This window comes from Rhinopithecus roxellana, chromosome 8, assembly GCF_007565055.1.
Source record: "Rhinopithecus roxellana isolate Shanxi Qingling chromosome 8, ASM756505v1, whole genome shotgun sequence".
In the NCBI taxonomy this organism is placed as follows: Eukaryota; Metazoa; Chordata; class Mammalia; order Primates; family Cercopithecidae; genus Rhinopithecus; species Rhinopithecus roxellana.
Genome location: NC_044556.1, coordinates 118,048,762 through 118,068,498, shown reverse-complemented (window position 1 = coordinate 118,068,498; position 19,737 = coordinate 118,048,762). Strand labels below are relative to the sequence as shown.

Here is a 19,737-nt window from a genome sequence, read left to right as displayed (position 1 = left end):
AAAGGTTGATGGCCAGTCCCCCATTGAAGGGTAGGCACCATCCGGGCCTTTTCCATGCTCTTCCTCATTCGTTCCTAGGAGCAGACCTGTGATGTGGGTGCCACAATTCCCGTTTTCTAGATGAGGGAACTGAAGCTCTGAGAGGTTCATCAGCTGGCTGAGGTCACACAGCTAGTAGACATCAGAGCCTCCATCTGAACTTGAATTTCCAGCTCCAAAGGCATGCTTTTTCCCTTGGGCTGCATGGCCTTTGCAAGATGCAAGCCCAGATAGCAGTGAAAGACAGTAATCACCTTACCCAGCCAGTGTGCAGTGATTCTGTAATCGACACCCTAATCACTGCGCAATCTTCTCCTCAGGCCCCACAGCTGGAAATGCTCTCTTTCCAGGCTAGATCCTGGCCTGGGCTCAAGGCTCAGCTCAGAGCAGCCCCAGGCTCACCCCTGCTTAGGAAGACCAAGGAGGCAGCACCTCCAGTTAGCATGTGGCAGTTCAGCTGCTGGGGCCCAAGGGTGACTCAGGGCGGTCCCTGTGGAGGAGCTGGCTTCCCAGGCGATGTGTGAGGCACGTAGCCACAGTCATTTCCCAACGTCCTGCCTGTGCCAGGCGGCATCAGTGTGGCCACCCGTCCCTTCCACATGTTGCCCTCATGGGAACATCCTATTTCCCTTGGATAAAATGTCTGGGTTGGGAGGGTGGTGGTTGACTTTCAGCCCTGTGGTCTAAGTCCTCCCACCCTTTCCAATTAAAGGGCCAGTCCTTAGCTGGGCCTACATGCCCCGGCCACGCCCACCCGGCCTGCTTCTCTCCTCCTCTCTCCATCCTGCACTCTCTCTCCTGCCAGGTGGAACTCCCTGTAGCCTCCCCTCTGAGATGGTGCTCACTCACATCTCAATACCTCACCAGGCTAGTTTTCTGCCTGGGGTGGTCCTGGGTCAGTGCCTCCAACGCTGTGAGACCTGGGTCTGGAGCATCACCTGCATCAGGAGCCTGCTGTGACCTTCTGTGCTGGACTGGAAGCCTGCCAGTTTGAATTGATAGCACTCCTGGCCCACCTCCTTCTTAGCAGCACTGAGTGATTTGGAACCGCCCCTTTGACTGTGGAACAAGAAGGCTTACACGGACTTGCTGGGCGTGTGCACTGGGGATTGTAGAGTCAGATTGCCTGGGTTTATGTCTTTCTCCCATGGGTCTGGGGTGCATTATTTAGCCTTTCCCTGCTTTAATTTCCTCATCTGTAAAATGAAGATAATGACATACCCATGCTCACGGTTGCTGTGAGGACTCAATGTGGCCCTTACCACTCCAGGCCCTGATACTTGGCTCAGGTGTCTGCCTCCCTCACATCTTCTCAACTGCATTTCTAGGACATAGCACAGTGCTTGGCACATCGCAAGCCTTTGGTAAATGTCCATTGATTGAATGAAGCTCATAGTCCTTCAACATCATTCTGGTTCTGATGATCCCTCTGAAAACTGATCTGAATGGATTAATGTCAACAGCAGCAGAACTGATGTGGCCCAATGCATAATCCCTTAGGACCCCTGTAGGTATCTCAAGACTGGCCACACCCCCAAATATGAGCGGGCTCTGGTGTGGTGACTTGGAAACAGGAAGGTTCGAGCTCTGTGTCTTGCCAGTGTTGAGCTCTTCTCTGTTAAAGAGCTCTACAGAGCTGTGGAACATGATGCGGTCTTTATAACTTGTCTGGGGAGACCTGGGGGAAGGTGCTGCTTTTAGAAACATCCAGCCCGGTCATGGGAGCCCCTGACGCAGGAAAGCAGCAGTTTTCTCTCTGCTGACTTCTCTCTCTTGCCTCCCTCCGTCCCTTTTCTAGCTACTATGCTGTCCTGTACCCCATGGTGTACCCCATGAAAATCACAGGGAACCGGGCTGTGATGGCACTTGTCTACATCTGGCTTCATGCACTTATCGGCTGCCTGCCACCCCTGTTTGGTTGGTCATCCGTGGAGTTTGACGAGTTCAAATGGATGTGTGTGGCTGCTTGGCACCGGGAGCCTGGCTACACGGCCTTCTGGCAGATCTGGTGTGCCCTATTCCCCTTTCTGGTCATGCTGGTATGCTACGGCTTCATCTTCCGCGTGGCCAGGGTCAAGGCACGCAAGGTGCACTGTGGCACGGTCGTCATTGTGGAGGAGGATGCTCAGAGGACCGGGAGGAAGAACTCCAGCACCTCCACTTCCTCTTCAGGCAGCAGGAGGAACGCCTTTCAGGGTGTGGTCTACTCGGCCAACCAGTGCAAAGCCCTCATCACCATCCTGGTGGTCCTCGGTGCCTTCATGGTCACCTGGGGTCCCTACATGGTTGTCATCGCCTCTGAGGCCCTCTGGGGGAAGAGCTCTGTCTCCCCGAGCCTGGAGACTTGGGCCACATGGCTGTCCTTTGCCAGCGCTGTCTGCCACCCCCTGATCTATGGACTCTGGAACAAGACAGTTCGCAAAGAACTACTGGGCATGTGCTTTGGGGACCGGTATTATCGGGAACCATTTGTGCAACGACAGAGGACCTCCAGGCTCTTCAGCATTTCCAACAGGATCACAGGTAACTTGGGCATTGTTAGGATAGTCCCTCCGAGGCAGATGAAATCTGTGGTCCTCTCAGCCACGCTGGCCTGTTTGTGGGTGAGTTCTCAGGCTGACTGATGGTGGGGCTCAAAGCACAGATTTACTTTGGGAAGAAACATTCCAGAGGCTCTGCTGTGATTCCCAGGGAGCGTCCTGTCACTCAGCAGTTCGTGGCCATGCTGACCAGGCCAGCAGAGCTCCCTGGTGCCCTGGTATGCATCCCAAAAGAATCGGGCAGGGGACACCATGGTCTAGAAATCTGCTTTCTGAAACCCCAGCCATGGCCCTCTGGCCTCCAGAGTATGTATAGTTTCTTTTTCTTTCTTTCTTTTTTTTTTTTTTTTTTTTTTTTTTTTTTTTTTTTTTGAGACAGGATCTTGCTCTGTCACCCAGGGTGGAGTGCAGTGGCACGATCTCCATTCACTGCAACCTCTGTCTCCCTGATTCAGGTGATTCTTGTGCCTCAGCCTCCCAAGTAGCTGGGATTATAGGCACACACCACCACAGCCAACTACTTTTTATATTTTTAGTAGAGACGGGGTTGCACCTTATTGGCTAGGCTGTTCTCAAACTCCTGACCTCAAGTGATTCACCCACCTCAGCCTCCCAAAGTGCTGGGATTACAAACGTGAGCCACCACGCCAGGCCTGGGGTATATTTACTTGTTTACTAGAGGTAAAAGAATCCAAGCATTGGACCAAGCCACCTTCTCTTGGCACATCCACATCCTTTCCTTCAAAGTTTCCTCTTGTCAGCGCCCCCTCCCCACCTCAGCTGCTGTCTTCCTCCTCAACCATTCTCCTCCTACTCACAGATCAGTGATCTCCTCAGATGGTCCCAGACAATCCAGGGGGTGTCCATGCCAAACCCCAGCCCTCCATTGAAACATGGCCTTGTATGTGCGAGGCTGCTCCTTTCTCTGATGACTGACCCAGTGTGCACAGGTTTCCAGACACAATCCCACCATCTTTGATGGGACCTGGAGGAATTACTGTAGTTAGGAGTTACATTTTTTGTTAAAACTTTTTATTTTGAAATAATTTTAGATTTAAAGAAGACTTGGAAAAACACTACAGAGAATTCCCACACACCCAGCTTCCTCTCGTGTTACTGTCTTGAAAAACCATAGCACAGTGATCAGCTCTAAAACGTTAACACTGGGGCAGTGCTACTAACTACAGACTTGATTCAGATTTCACCTGTTTTTTCATTAATGTCCTTTTTGTCCAAAAGATCCAGCTCAGGATCCCATATTGTTTTAGTCAATCTTTGACAATCCTTTATTCTTCCCTTGTCTTTTATGACATCGACAGCTTTGTAGAGTACTCACCAGGTATTTTATAGAGCGCCCCTTAATTTGTGTTCATCTGATGCTTTCTCAAGATTAGAATGCGGTTATCCATTTTTGGCAAGAATGCCACAGGGATGATGTGCCCTTCCTATACATCACAGCAGAGGGCACATATGCCAATATGCCTTATTGCTAGTTGTGTTGCCGTTGATCTCTCGGTTAAGGTGGTGCCTGTCAGCTTTCTCCACAGTAAAGCTGCTGATTTTCCCATTGTAATTTGTAAATACAACTGAGGAGATACTTTGAGATGATACTTTTAGATGTTTCCTCTTTGGCCCTCTCCCACTGACTCAGGACACATTTGTGGATCTTCCCTCAAGCATTTTTACTGTATAGTTTTGAGGTCAAGTAGCTGGATTTTTAGGGCCAAGTTGAAGGGAGACCATCACCTGGCCAAGCCGCTGGGAGGGAGATTTGGAGGACATTCAGCTCGGACCACAGTCCTCATCTCTTGCCAGATGACTTTGGGCAACTCTTTAAACCACTCTAGTTAATTTCTCCTCTTCATGAAGTAGAGAGGTCTTTCTTCCACTTTTCTTCTCAAGAGGGTGAAAGAAATAATAACTCTAATTATGCACACCCAGTGGCAATGATGACAGGAGATCCTTTCCATGTGGCGATGAGACACACTGGCATCACTGATTTATTTCACAGGCTGATGGAGTTTTATTTCCAAGAGATGAAGGAAGTCTGGGACTTTTAACCATAGGAAAAAAAATGTCTGTGTATCTCAGTATTTTAACCACTGAAATGCCCACCGCTGCCAGTTGCAAGTCCACATTTTCACATATGACCTGGGACCCAGCAGTCCATTCAATGTTGGGCTTCATCTCACTGATTAATGTATTAGTTCAGGTTTTGTAAAGTCACTTGTCTTCTAGGGAAAAAATAATAGATGTTTTCTATATCAATGAAGTTAAAATGAGGAAGGAAAAAAAATGAGGACAGAAAATGGAGCAGGAAAGGGTTCACAGAACAAAAAGAAACACCTGCTGTTGGGGCCAAGATTTTTCCATGCAAGTCACTTGCAGGTGTCCTAGAAGAGCTGGTGAAGCTGTGAGCACAGGCGGAAAACACCAGCTGTGGTTGGTTTGGCACATCCCAGGCAGCTGGCAGTCTCATCTTCATTGAGGGAAAGCAGGCTTGTGGGATGCTTTTGGGCTGAAGAGCTTATGGGATGGGTTCCAAGTCATTGGCCTTTCCGCGGAATGGGAGCTGGGGAGGGGGTGGGGGATGGTTCCTCTTGTTCTTCCCCGAAGGTCCTGATCCCAGGAGGAGGCAGCAGCATCAGTAAGAGTCTGGGAACCAAAGCAGAATGTGATGCCCCAGCCCAGCCACTCACCCTGCGCTGTCCATGGCTTTCTGACTGCAGGAGAGAGCCCTGGCCTCTGCCTTGTGTCCCTGGTCCCTCTGTCTGAGCCAGGGCTGACCATACCTTCTATGGGCAAGGCGTTGATATGTAGCAGATTCTGAAACCCTAATCACTTTCCCTGCCACTGGCTCACCTTAGTGTTAACTAGAGGCATGAAGGATGATCTGATCTGTCTCAAAGCCAGCAAGCAGCAGCTTGGAGGTTCTTTCTTGGTTCTGTTCCTCTCAGTTTGTATGGGCACTTGGAAAGTTTTAACCAAAGTAAATGGAATAAGCTCTCCTAAAAGTAGTGCATATGAGCAAAGGCAGAAACAGAATCCCACACACTTCTGGAGCTTCCCAGCTGACCTGGATGTCAGGAGTCTTCTGGGCACTTGACAGTGTGTCCTTTCTATCTAACAGATTTCAGCTATAATCAGTGGTTCTGCTTCTCTCGTTCTGTTTGTCCCAAAGTGAGGGAGTACAAAATCTTAGGCTTTCCCTGGGTGCCAGATGTCACTGGGCCACCAAATACCTTCTGCTTGTGAGGTCTCCACAGCCAATTCCCACGGGGAAGGTCACTTAGGAATTTAGATCTCTGGACTTCCTGGAGGTTGCCACGCAGTGCCACCATGTGGCGGATAGGTCAGCCCTGCATGGACATTGCTAAATGCTGCCAGGTGGTCTTAGGATGCTAAAGCACAATTCAAAGCTGACTGGTGGCTACTGGCAATGGGAGTCAAGAAGAGACTTCAGAAGAAAGCGCAGGCAGCCCCTCCACCCGCCCTTCCGCTGGCCAACCCAGAACCTTCAGTCCAGCCAAGGCTGGAGAACCCGAGCACCACCCCTCTACCCAGCCAGGGAGGGTGGCCCAGGCAGTATCAGGGGGCACTCCCTCCAAATGCCACCCTTACAAGACCCTTGAAGCTCCTGGGCATAGAGCCTTTCCCGTTATCTCCTGTGAAGGACATGGACTCCTCAGTCAGTGAGGAGCTCCTCGCTCCAGGTTCTTTCTTGAGAGGGCCTAGCTCGAGGGCAGGGAGGGCGACCCCAGAGCCTTTGGATTCACTCCCTTGCCTTCCTAAGTTCCTTTGCTGTGTGTGGCATTTAGAGGTCTTCTAGTTACCTCAAAGTACCTGCAAATTTAAATCATACCCCTGTTCTTTCAGCTTCCCAAAGCACTGTGACTTTTGCCCACTGCATGCCTCTGGAGGGCCACAAACCTGATTCACCCAGCCTGTGCCTTTGTGCTTTTTTCTTGAGGGCCTGGATTGGGCTCAGCCAGTAAATATATTGTTTCATGTGAACAATCGCGGGGTAATTGTCTCCACCCTCCACTGGTAAATGCTGCATAAACACAGAGGAGAGGGATGCCACCTGTCTGCCCCATTTCCAGACCTTTTAGCTGAGCCACACTGGCCTGGCTCAGACCATTCCTCCCACTGGTGCAGACCAAGACATGTTCCTGGCCTTCACCACAGCCTCAGAGATGGTGTCCAAAACCCATTGCGGCTTCAGCCATCCCAGCTGGCAGGCGATGCCCCCACAGGCTCTGCTCACTAAGCCATGCCTCCTGCTGAACAGTCATGTTCCCAGGCCGAGACATTGGGGGGATGGTCGTGTGTGGGGGAGAGGATTGGGGCCTTTCTGGTCCCCACTCCCTACAGCAACCCCCAGTCAAGGGGAAGGCCCCTTGCAAAAGCAGGATTCCCAAAAGCAGGGAGAGGGAAGTTCTGAGAGCAGCCTGCTGTGACTGCCCCTCCTGCCCACCCCATGTCCTCCTTGGCTCCAGGGAAGAAAGGAGAAAGTGCATTCTATTGCCTTGTAACCTCTGAAGAACTGGAGTAGAATGAAGGAATGGGGTCTTCTCCTATCTGTGAGTGTATCATAAAATGCAAGAGTGTCCTTTACGACAGATCACAGAATCTGCCAGGCAGTGGATCTTCTTCATGAGATCTGAGGAGTTTGACTTCTTGTGCTTCGTTTTTAATTTCTAAGAGCGTTTTGTTATCTCCATGTTCCTTTTCTCGTAGCCTGCAGCTCTTTTTTTATTTTCCTAACATTCTGAGGATGACCCATTGTAATATTTTTTGGTTTCTTAAGCTCCCTGCATTGAATCCTCTGAGGTCCATTTTTCTTTCCTTTTTTCCCATCTCTGTCTTTCACGCTAGTACCTTCCCTTAAATGTCTAGTGATCCTTGGGCACCCCTTCACCTCCAATAACGAGGGCCTAGAAAACCACAGGGAAGCCCTGAGTGGTGGGGTTGCAGGCAGGCTTCCTGACTGTGGGTTGGTCTGGCAGGGCCATTTCACAGTCACCTGACTCTCAGTGCCTGTGAGTCTTTTCTCTAGGCTTGGTGGATTTTCCCAGGGAAGAGTTCTCCAGTCTCCAGGCCAGGTTAAGTGGGACAAGGGGCCAGGGTCCCACTATTTAATATGTAAATTCCACAATACCCTCAGTTTTCACTGTGTCACTTCTGGTGCAGCTGTGTCCGGGGCTCACTGTCCTCTTCTACCAACACTGGGGTCTGGCGCCCGAGGCCTAGCCTGGGGAAGAGCAGTAGAAGGGCCAGCTGCTTCTTGGGGAGACTTTCTCTCCTGGCCCCCTACCCCCCAACCCCGTTTCTGAGTTTTTGGAGCCTGGTGAAGCCTGCTTCTCCCAAACCTCCCCATTGCCAACCTCAGTTCTCCATTCCAGGTCAGCTTATCACTCTCACCCATCTGCTTTCCAGCTGACAAAAATTCTCTCCTTCCTTTGGGGTGTAAGCCTCTTAAAAATCCCTCTTTGATAATTCAAGTAGGATTTCGGAGGTAAGTGTGGGGTGGAACCCTCCATCTTTAACAGGAAGATCTTCTCACCTCACATTTTCCCTCCTGCCTGCCTTGGTGTTCTGTTTTGTCTGTGTTTTGATTTTGCTCCCTGGCCCTCTGTCATCACCTTGGTGGTGTTTGACATTGTCAGGAGAGTTCCCTTTGGGGGAACCCAGTGAGTGCTGCTGACACAGTGGGACAGAAAAGAGGGGCGAGCTGGGAGGGAGCAGCTAAGCTCTCCTGTCTTTCAGGGAGTTCAGAGTGCGTTTTGCAAGGGCGAACAGGAGGGCAGGAGATGAGTCTGTGGGGAAACGGAGGCTGGGGCCTCTCCTTGCAGGGTGTGCTTGTGTTGACAATGCCAATTTTGTCTTTCAGACCTGGGCCTGTCCCCACACCTCACGGCGCTCATGGCAGGTGGACAGCCCCTGGGGCACAGCAGCAGCACGGGGGACACTGGCTTTAGCTGCTCCCAGGACTCAGGTAACCTGTGTGCTTTATAAGCCTCTCGCCTGTTGCGTTTCCCCAGTGCAGGCTCAAGAGCTGGCCGAGGGGCATTTCCCACAGTGGGTGGGGGGTGAGAATCTAAGTCTGGGTTTCCAGTCATGGTTTTGACTTTTCTGCTTTCCTGTGTCTCAGTTTCTTCCTCTACAAGATGGGGTTCTCAGTTCCTGTTCTCTCTGCCACACCGTGTTGTTGGGGGGCTGAGAGTGAGTGAACCTTTGCAAAGTTCAAATGAGAAATGATGATAATAAGCACTGGCCCAGAAGGGCCTCGGAGTCAGCCTGCCTGGTCTTCAGTCTCCTGTTGGCTTTTTAAGAGCTGTGTTATCTCAAGCAAGTTGCATGATCTCCTCCTAAACCCTCAACTTTCCCCATCTGTGAAATCGGGGTACTAATCCCCATCACAGGGCAGCTGTGAGAATTGAAAGAGACCTAATGAATGTGAAGCCTCATCTTGTTCTTGGCACAGAGGGAGCCCTCCAGCAAGGTCAGCTGACCTTGTTGCCTCACTCCATGTCCTTTGGTATGAAACTTAGTCTCCCTGTGGAAATGCATCTCCACCACAAGTCCTGCGGAGCCCTCCCTTTTAGCCTCTGCCTAAAGGATCTTGCAAACTCAGGGCTGCTCCTTGTCTGAGCGGTCAGCTTCCTGGCATCAGAGCCATGGCACCGGGGAGGTGGGGATGTGGGAGCTGCAGATGCTGTATCCTGTGCTGGAAGCATGCTGTTAGAGCTGCAGGAGGCCCTGGGCAGAGGTGTGTGGGCAGAGGCAGGGAGTGCCTCTCTGTCAGCCACACCCATGGCTCCACATTGCTGAGGAATAGCCAGGGCGTCTGGCCACACCTGCTGCCCATCCCTGGTCTGGCTCTTGGTGCACTGGCACCTGGAGGGAGTGCTGCTGAAGCCGGGAGCATAAAGCCACAAGCCTGGCGGTGGGTCTGCGCTCCCAGCTCCTGCATCTCTCTGCCCTTGGGAGCCTTTGAAAAATCACCTCTGACTTGACCTGTGTTTCCTGTTCCCCGTGAGTGCTCCAGGGCTGCGCCTGAGCCTGTGTCATGGAACTCAGGAGTGAGCCTTGGGGTTGACACCGGGACCAGTCCGTGACCTCTCTTAGTCATGGAGAATTTTCCTTGGAAAATTTCTTACCTGGCAACCCAGAGGGCCTCGCACCACACGGAGTCATATGAAGCACTGATCACACCCTGCCCTCTAGGCCTGAGTCCCTCGTGTGATTTAAGGAAAGTCTCTGTTACTCCCCAGACTGCTTCTCTGTTCTCAGACAACTAAAGGGATCCAGAGGCACTGCAACATTCATTCATTCGGCAGATATTTGCCACGTTCCTGCCTTGGCCGGACCCTGTGCCAGGTGCTGGGGGCACAGTGGTGAACTGCCACTGTTGTGGAAGCTTCAGTTCATAAAATATTGAGCTGTAAAGTATATAAAGATTATAAAGTATACAATTCTCATTGAGTTGTATACTTTAAATGAGTCGGTTACATGGCATGTGAATTACATCTCTATAAAACTGGCTTTGAAAGATGATGAATGTGTTGAGAGCTGTGAAAGGGGAAGCCCCAGTGGAGTGGGAGCCCGTGGGCTGCTATGGGTAGGGGAGTTAGAGAGGCTGCTCTGAGCATGCGATGTCGAAAGCTGAAGCGTACGTGGCAGGTGCCCCAGCGCAAGGAGTGAGGGGACAGCACTGTAGGCAGAAGAAAAAGCATGGGCTTCAGGGCACACAGACCTAGTGTGAGTCTCAGCCCTGCCCTTTGTTCGCTGTGTCCTTATCAGGAATGACGGCCCTCGATTTAGCTCTTGCTGTGTGCAAGCACCGTGCTGGATGTTTACATGTCTTAACTCAAAATCCCAACAAGTCCGTGAGGTAGACTGAATGATGACCCCAGGTTTACAGACATGGAAAGATACTGAGGCATTAAATAACCTGCCAGTGATTCTGGGTCTGTCCGAGCCGAGCCTATGTGTTTAACCACCGTATGCTACCTCCCAGAGGACCGTTTCTTCTGTGTGTTGGGTAATCACACCTCTGCGAGGTGCTCTGAAACAGCGTCTAAAGAGCCCCAGGTCTCCCTTTTCTTCCTTATTTTCTGAGCTTCCAGGCCTTGGTGGATTGAAAGCTGGAAGCTAAGAGTGGGGCTGGATCTGACACTGGCCCTAGTGTGGGGCAAGAGCACTGTTGAGTGTCCCATCTCAGCCCTTCCTTCCCTCCCTTCCCTCTGCCCCATCTTCCTCCCTCTGCCTGCTCTGCCCACCTATCTCTAGGAGGACTTCCCTGACCTTCTCTCTTTATTTCCTCGCTTTTTAGGGGTCTATTTATCAATTATTTTTTGATCCCCAAAGAACTCTACGTTTTGGAGCTTTAAATGTTTATTTAGTACAACATATTTTAACTGTGGTGATAGAAATTCAGACTGTAAGAAGAATCACTCAGAATATCAAGTTCCTTTTAGTAGGACCCTCTCCTCCACTCGGCCCTTCTCCCCACTTCCCTTCCACGCTGGGCTGGCAGATGCCATGCTTCTGGGGTCTGGCCATTGAGGCACACAACCCCGACTTCAGATAACTTGGCCGCATTTTTTGTGTGGCTGAAGCAGCCCCACTGGCTGTCTGCAAACTCGATGAAATAGGATGACAGGTGGGTGTTTCTTGGGTGTGTGCTGCAGCACAGTCAGCTGCCCTTGCTGATGGGTTTGGATGCACGGGAGAGAGGGATGGAAGGGGTGTTGAAAGGGGAGAAGAGGCCGGGAAGACTTTGGATTGTAGTGATATATGTGCAGTCTGCCCATTGTTTTAGGGACAGATATGATGCTGCTTGAGGACTACACGTCTGATGACAACCCTCCCTCTCACTGCACTTGCCCACCCAAGAGAAGGAGCTCAGTGACATTTGAGGATGAAGTGGAACAAATCAAAGGTTGGTTTCTGTGACTGATTGCTTCAAGAAAACATAGGGAAACAGAAAGGATTTTGGACAATTCCTTGGCTCAGACTGGCTCCCATCCCGGAATATACCAGGGCTCCATCCCTTTGCCCACTCCCTGGTCACTCCCAGCCCTGCTGGTCTCACCTAAGTCCTTAGGCACCCAGCTCCCAGAGCAAGCAGCACTGAAGCCTGGGCCAACAATGGCTGTCAAACTCCACACACACACACACCCCCCCCACATGTGTTCATACACACAGCCCAGATCCTGGGTGAGGTATGGTTATAACTGAACCTGCTCTCCCTGAGCCTCAGTTTCCTCCTGTGGAAAATGAAATAATGGCCCAATGAGTGTGTCTGCTTTACTGGAGGCCAAAGCTGCCATCTTGCTTGTCCATCGCTCCTACAGCAGTGATGGCCCTTGGATCCTGTGAGGAGAATGAGTTCTGCCGCAGACCAATCCCTATATGTTTCCACTCCGTCTCTTCCCCGCTCACCCCCAGCGCTGTTGTTTACTCTGGAACTCATTTCCCATCCAGACATGCTGATTAGGAGAGTGACAAGAGCCATCCAGATACCAACATGACTGGGCTGTGGGTTTGGTGGAGTCCAGGGGCTGTGCGATGTAAGGAGGCTCTTCAGAAATGTTGAATATGGAAATAAATATGGTCTCTGTCAGAGTTTTAGGTTCATAATTAATCACATCTCGTCTCCACACCCCTCCCTGAGTTCAGAATGAATGGAGAGGTTGTCACAGAGGTCAGAGGTGGAAAACAGATCATTCGCTTCACTGGCAAAGCAGATTATAGAACAGAGCTTGGGCGAGCAGCCTCATAATATATTTATATATTGCCCTTCTATAGGAAAAAATGTATTAAATGCTCCCCAACCCCCCAGCCCACGTAGGACCACACTTGCCCCATCACGCCTGTTTTGTGGGTGTGGCAGCTCCAAAGGCACCCTCCAGGCAGTGCAAGAGCAAGGCACTGCCAGGGGGTCCTCCCCTCCATGAGTGAGCGGCAGGGCCGAGAGTGGCCGGAGGCCCCTCCAGTCTTCCCCTCTTGGAGAGTGGGGTACAGGTTGCCTACTCTCCAGAAAATGTAAGGGGAGGATAAATTGTTCCCCTGAAATGTCCAGAGAAAATAGGCAATGAGTTAATAGTAACAGGGCACAGGGTGTGAAATTGAAGGGCTCCCCCCTCTCTCACTTCTGTTCATTTTGGTTTAGGGCTCCTAATCCTGGGAGGGGGCTTGAACCTGTAATGTCATGTCCAGCCTTGAGGTTCTGCATGGCTCGGAACCTTGAGGTTCTGCATGGGGAATCTCTGAGCAAATACGGAGAGGAGAGAGTGACAGTAGGGTTTGTGGAAGTTTATGGACATAGATATTACACTGCTTCAGGGAGCTCAAAGACCAGAATACTCTTTCAAAGATGTAAAAATGTTGGTTAGCATTAGTAGAAAGTATCAAGTCTTTTCTATGGGCCAGACATAGGCCAAACATCTTAGAAAGAATTATCTCCTTTAGTTATCACAGTAACTTTTTGCAGTAAGAGGTGTCTTATTATCTTCTCTTATTCTTATTATTTCCTTATACAGATGAGGAAAACTGAGGCTAGTTAGATACTTTTTCTAAGATTTCCCAGGTAGGAAGTCAGGGAGTCAAAGCTTTTGGCCTAGGAATCGAACTTTGAAACCCACGCCCTTAACTGCGGTTTGTCTCCCTCCCTGGGATGGTGGAGCAGCAGCAGCTTGTCCCCAAGGTCGTCCCCAGGCCTGGCTCCTCAGCTGACTTTCTTTTCTGCCTTCTTCCTCAGAAGCTGCCAAGAACTCGATTCTTCATGTGAAAGCTGAAGTACACAAGTCCTTGGACAGTTACGCAGCAAGCTTGGCCAAAGCCATTGAGGCTGAAGCCAAAATCAACTTATTTGGGGAGGAGGCTTTGCCAGGGGTCTTGCTCACGGCACGGACTGTCCCGGGACCAGGCTTTGGGGGCCGCCGAGGCAGCAGAACTCTTGCGAGCCAGAGGCTGCAGTTGCAGAGCATCGAAGAAGGGGATGTTTTAGCTGCCGAGCAGAGATGAGGGCCTCAGGGTGCCCTGGGGCTGCAGCCCGAGAGGCCTGCCCGGGGAGGAGTTCCTATCACCGCCTGTGTCACGGCCTTGGGAGCACGTCACAGTGTACAGCTGGCCACACACAGAGAAGGAACAGCATCTGGTGTGCAGCCACCAGGACAAGGACTGAAAATAATGTCTACAGCCCACAGCTTCAGCGTTTCCGGAGACCACATGTGAACTTCTTTTAGGTCCCAGTGATGGGACCAGAAGCATCTAAAGCCAAAAAAAAAAAAAAAAAAAAAACCACATAGAGATGTGGCTGTGGCTTTTTGGGAGGTGGGGCATGGGAGGACCAGAGACGAAGGGCTTGGAAGGAGACCCCCACATGCATCATTTCCTCTTCTTCCCACTGTGTACTGGGAGTCCAGAGGCCTCAGGAGGACAACCCTCCCCAGTGTACTGTGGAGGATGACACAGCACGTCTTCCTAATGACACGCGACCATCCTGATGCTTCTACATGGTTGATGCGGGCAGTGTGGGACCCTCAGTTCTAGGACTGGTCCGCAGAGAGCGCACCCAGGAGCAGGGTGCTTCAGAGCAGTCCTCAGTGGTGCCACCTGCTGGTGCTAATAGGAACAGCCACAGGCCTCTTGAGGACCGGCCCACCCTGCCCACATCCCTACTGACAAGTTCTGTGGTATTTCAAAAGGGAGAAACCACTTTAAAAGACAAGAGGAAGGGCAGACAGTAGGTGTTCCATTTCCAGAATTTAAAAAAAAAATCCATTTAAGACGTACCACTGTTTTACCAGGACTGAATGGGACTGTAGTGCCAAGCACAGGCAGGAAATAGAGAAACTGTTATTATTGAAGGGAATTTGTTCACATGGGAAAGCCTCATTAAATAGATTCTATGTGTGATGTTTGAGTGACCAGTGAAAATAGCTGGCCTCGGCTCTGCATGGCACACTCCCAAGAGCAACAGTTACTATTATTACAAGCCTGGCATAAAATAAGATAGGAGCAGCCCTGGGCCCAGAAGCAGCAACCTGGGTTATTGGCCCAGCTCTGTCTTTGTATGTACATGTCATTTGGGACATCCTGTCACCTCTCTAGTCCTCTGTAAAGTGGGAAAACGGAGTGGAGTTGGATTGAATGATCTCCAAGATCATTTCCAGCTCTGATCTTTGGTGTTCTTGGGATTTGTAAAGCAGAGATAGGTAAAACGCAAAAGCAGACCCAGGGACCGACCTTCGTATAACTCTGGAGTGTGGTTGCTCATGTACATGTGAAGTGCAGCCAGATCAAGGTTCTGTGGACTTGTTTGCCCTGTCCATCAGAGCACAATCTGGATAGAATGCCAGCCACCAAGATGCGTGAGGGGCAGGGTCACCATCTCGGAAGGGGAAGTCCAGGAATGTGATTGGGATGGTTAGACCTCTCTTCTCCTCCCTTTGAGCTGGAACAGCAGTTGAAGTTTGGTCCTGGAGTAATCGCTGTGATGACTTGGGAAGCCATTGGATCTCCTCTTGCGTCTGCCCTTGAGCCTGCATGACTAAATAAGTACAGGACTTCTCTGCTTTGGTTGGCAGAAGGTAGATTCCAAGGAGATCTTGCTGGTTGCTAAGAGGCAGCTATTCTAGAAAGTGAATTACCCTTGTGGTGTTTTCTTTGGGGCCTAGCTAGCTCCTGGTGAGGTAGTGTTTTTGTGTTGTGTGGCAGAAACCAATGATTAGCTGGTCCCCTGGTCTGCAGTTTGTAAAAGACCTTTCGTGAGGCCTGGAGCCTTGCTACCTGTGGTGATTCAACTCAACAACTATCCTGGGTCACTGGATGCCAGGCGCTGGCCTAGCTCTTGGATGGGAGTGGGAAGGAGCAGAGGGCAGGTTCACCTGTGCAGGTCAGATACTCCGCTTCCATCACTGGATGGCATTCCTACGTCTGCGTGTGGTTCACGTTTTCTATATATATTCCCTGTATATATTTTTTCTAGCACTTGTCTCCTTTCTGAAGGGACCGTATTCCTGATCGATTAGTGTGCACAGAGGTGGAACAGGACAGAGAGACCTTTATCTCTAGGATGGGTTGCTGGTTAGGTGCAGGCGTTCTTGAGTGCAGCGGCTTGGCTTTGAAACCCGAGGGTTGGAGAATGCTCCTGACTGTACTAGACTGGGCTCTAGGAAAAGAATCCTGAAACAGCCTCCCACTCCCCCACTGACCCCACACTAGCTGAGATAGTATGGAATTTAAATAAATCTAGAAATACTGCATTTCACAAAATGATTCACTGTGTTTCCCTTTTTTTACTGAGATCCAATTCATTTAGTCATCTACCAGACACTGCACATCCACTGTGTGCAAAGCACCAGGCTAGGCTCTGTAGGCAATACCACTGCAGTGTGCACTCTGACTCAGGGAGCAGGACCTGAGGGATACCGAGTCTAATAACTAGCAAAGTCAGGTCGTGGTTATACAAAGAAGTGTGGCTTCGGAGGGAGGTGGGTACTTCCAACTACGGAGTCAGGGATGGCTCCAGGAGGTAGGTGACAGTTTGAGCTAAGTCTGGAAGGATATTTGGCAGCTAGAACCATATTTTTCATATTCAGGAATTCAAATTTGCCTTTATTCAGAGAGAGAGAGAGGAGAGAGAGAGAGAGAACGCGTGGGGGAGAAGGAAAAGAGAATTTTCACACATTCTGAAGTTCCCAAGAGGCAGTTTTGAGGATATCTGCCACTAGTGCAGAAGGTCGAAACCCCCAGTGTCCCCACTAAACCCAGGTTCATTAGCTGTAAACTGCCATGCGATGGCAGCTCCGGATGGGACCACAAGGACAGTGGCACATGGGACATTTGGCTACTTGTTAGCTTAAACACCTCAGTCCTGTGTCTTCTGGTTTTGACAAGACCACATTTAGGACTGCTGCCCATCTCTGTCTCTCTCATTGAGATTTCCGCCTTACTGGGTCCCTGTGCTATGCCACAGATACCAGGTTTGGGGTTGTTTTGACCCGGAAGGCATTGGGAGTCCCACATTACAGAGCACACGCACAGCTCAATGCAGCCATTTCCCCGGTCAGAGGCACCAAGACTGAAGTTCAGGCCCTTAGACACTAGGTGGCAGCGGTGTGGCTGTGCAGAGCTAAGGATGAACCTGAGAGCTTGTTTGCCTCTGGCTCCGTGCTCTTGTTTTGAATTCCTTTGCCCTCATGGTGTAGTCCACGGCCTTGGTGACCAAGGACCACCTGGCTAGCCTGCTTACGTGCATGACCTCATCCAGGTTCACAGGTATTGCCACTGAGTGATCTTAGGTAGATCACTGCTCCTGGAGAAGCAGAGTTGAGGAGTGTAAGACAAGGGCCATCTAGTGCCAATGTTCCTTGATTCTTATTTGAGGAGCTACTATGTGGTCTTTCTGTAAACAAGGGAACAACCAGTGAGACTAAATATTTGCAATAGATAGGCTAAGGAATTTGGGTTGAGACAGGAGAGGGAGGAAAAGTGCTTTGATACAATGACAGATTGTTAGTCTGTTCAGGTTGACCTGTATGAGTATTTTCCATCCCGACAATATGCCTCTTAGATACTTGCAGACTACACATGTCTCTGGATGGACCACAAGATACATTCACGACATGTGTCCAGCCTTGAGCCCTGGCTGTGTCCTGTCTGGAGGGAATTGTGAGGATGATGTGGCTATCCAGAGGAGGCAGTGAGCTGGCATGTGAATGCCTACTGTGGGCCTGACCTGCTTGACATTTGAGGGCCTATGATGTGTTCGGTGCTGTGTTAGGTACTTCCAAATGCTTTATCTCATTTCACTCCAGTGCAGATGTGATATAGTGAGGATGGTGAAGAGTAGGTCTGGTTAAGTCATGAGCTCAGATCCTGTACTTCCACTTATTACCTGGGTGTTTTCAAGCAAGTCACTTGGTATTTCTACTTATGAGTTTCCTCATCTGTGAAGGGAAGTTTTGTCATCTGTTTCTATGTGGAGACACACAGAATTGAAGGAGGCCTCCGTCGCAGGGTGATTGTCTGGATTCTATGAGGAAACACTTGGAAAGCATGCAGCACAATGCCTGGGGTGCAGCTGAAGCTGAGCCACTGGTGTTTCTTCAGAGTATCTCTGTGGGGAGGGTGTGTTATTCTTGTTTTATAGGGATCTCTGTAACAAAGCGAGAATCTTGAAAATATAACTGTTATCCTAGATGGGAGGTGTTAAAGGTTGTTACCTTGGGAATTGTCATATTTGTTGCACAGCAAGGAAGGACTTTCGGGAAAGCAGGGACGTGGTGAGGAACAGAAGTCAATAGAGAGCGGGGAGGAAAGGCTAAGTAGCTTCTGGAACTTGAGAGGTCTAAGGGAGCCAAAATGAGATTTTCTATTAAAAATGTCTATCCTTGGCTGGGCGCGGTGGCTCAAGCCTGTAATCCCAGCACTTTGGGGGGCGAGACAGGCAGATCACCAGAGGTCGGGAGTTCAAGACCAACCTGACCAATATGGAAAAACCCCATCTCTACTAAAAATACAAAATTAGCTGCATGTGATGGTGGGCACCTGTAATCCCAGCTACTCGGGAGCCCGAGACAGGAGAATCACTTGAACTCAGGCGGTGGAGGTTGCAGTGAGCCGAGATCGCGCCATTGCACTCCAGCCTGGGAAACGAGCAAAACTCCACCTAAAAAAAAAAAAAAAGAAAGAAAGAAAGAAAAAGTCTATCTACTGGCCTGTTTGTACAAAGATAAAATCATTCTGATTTGTCCTGAATGACTATCAAAGATGATCAAACCCCTGGGGCCTGGTGTAAACTTCCAAATCATAGCACAAATACAGTTTGACCTTCCTCACAGTCCAGAAAGGACATTCTCCCTGAGAAATGCCCTTGGTTGCTGAGGACAGCTCTATCCTGTAGTGACAAAGAGACTGCCTGGCTGTGGCTCTTAGGTTCACAGAATCCCTAATCCTCCAAGCCCCTAAGAGGCAGGGCAGGGATGCTACCCACAATATATGCAGAACCCCCGAGGGAGCCCATGGGGGAGAGAGGAGATTACCGTTTTCACTGTAGGCAAAGGACAATGGCTGTGATCAGCCATATATGCCTATAAGAAGGAGCAGAGCCATACTGTCCTTGTGGGTTGGGAGAGGGGACACAGAATCCAGGGAAATTGTCTGAGGTCTCTAAGTTAAGCCAGAGTCAGAGCCGAACTCCAAGTCTTGGCCAAGGGGCTGAGAAAAGCAAGGAGCCAGTCTTACAGATCAAGGAAGATGAGGGATAGTTAAGAGTCATCAATATTGTAGAACAGGCCAGCAGAGCTTTATTAGGTAGGTAGAACTATTATAAACCAAGGATGTTGGGAGATATTTTAATATCTGCTGGCCAGACCTAAAAAAACTGAAGGCCCAAGGAAAGTGACTGGACTCACTGGAAAGTATTTGGATTCCAAAGTATTTCCAATACCTTGAAGATTCCTTTGAAAATATGAAAGCACAAACTCAAATCTGCACAAGATTACAAAAGCGCAATTTTGGTCGGTGTTATTTTTAGAATGCAATACACAAAGCTGTGTTCATTTCTCTCAGCAAGCATTTTCCTGGGCAGTATTAATAGCTTAGCAATCAAATGCCACTTTTGTTTTTCCTTTTTTCATTAGTTTGAAATACCACAAATCCCAAGTGAGTCAGTCCTCCCAGAAGAAAAGACGGTCCTAGGGAGGACCACAGGCCAGGGCAGACAAGGTCACACCGAGAGCAGTGGAAGGAACCTGCATGCTTAAGGGACAGAGGACTGTGTTCTGAGAACAGACCCCTGGATGCAGAAGTAGTTAAAAACCAACCTTCGAAAAACAAAAATCCCAGGCTAATCCTGAAATATATTTAACTTGAAGTCTTTGGATAATTTTTTTAAGGTTAAAAAATGTTTAGGATTATTATAAATCAACATTTATAAACAAGCAACAGTGTATTTGGAATTTTTGTTTACCTGATTAAATGTTTTTGGTATGTGTATAGCTGTGGAAATGGTGAATTTGTACTTGGACTTGTGGTCTGTGGACTTTGCTGGGTGCCTCTGCCTTTCTCCCATTTTCTGCAGCCATATCCCTATTGCCAACCTCCCTTCCCATGGGCTAAAATGAGGGAGACTGAGCAGAAA

General features: G+C 49.8%; 1 protein-coding gene across 5 annotated transcripts in view; it reads left to right on the top strand.

Annotated features, from left to right (window-relative positions):
• Window positions 1–19,592, top strand: part of GPR161 (G protein-coupled receptor 161) — a 57,158-nt gene extending 37,566 nt beyond the window's left edge. For all 5 annotated transcript variants that reach the window (XM_030936986.1, XM_010371778.2, XM_030936983.1 and 2 more), the window contains 4 exons: window positions 1,838–2,562; window positions 8,473–8,577; window positions 11,407–11,526; window positions 13,348–19,592. In XM_030936986.1, the coding sequence (XP_030792846.1) occupies window positions 1,838–2,562; window positions 8,473–8,577; window positions 11,407–11,526; window positions 13,348–13,613 (1,216 nt within the window). In that variant the 3' untranslated portion in view covers window positions 13,614–19,592. The remainder of the gene's footprint in view (window positions 1–1,837; window positions 2,563–8,472; window positions 8,578–11,406; window positions 11,527–13,347) is intronic.
• Window positions 19,593–19,737: the final 145 nt, after the last annotated feature.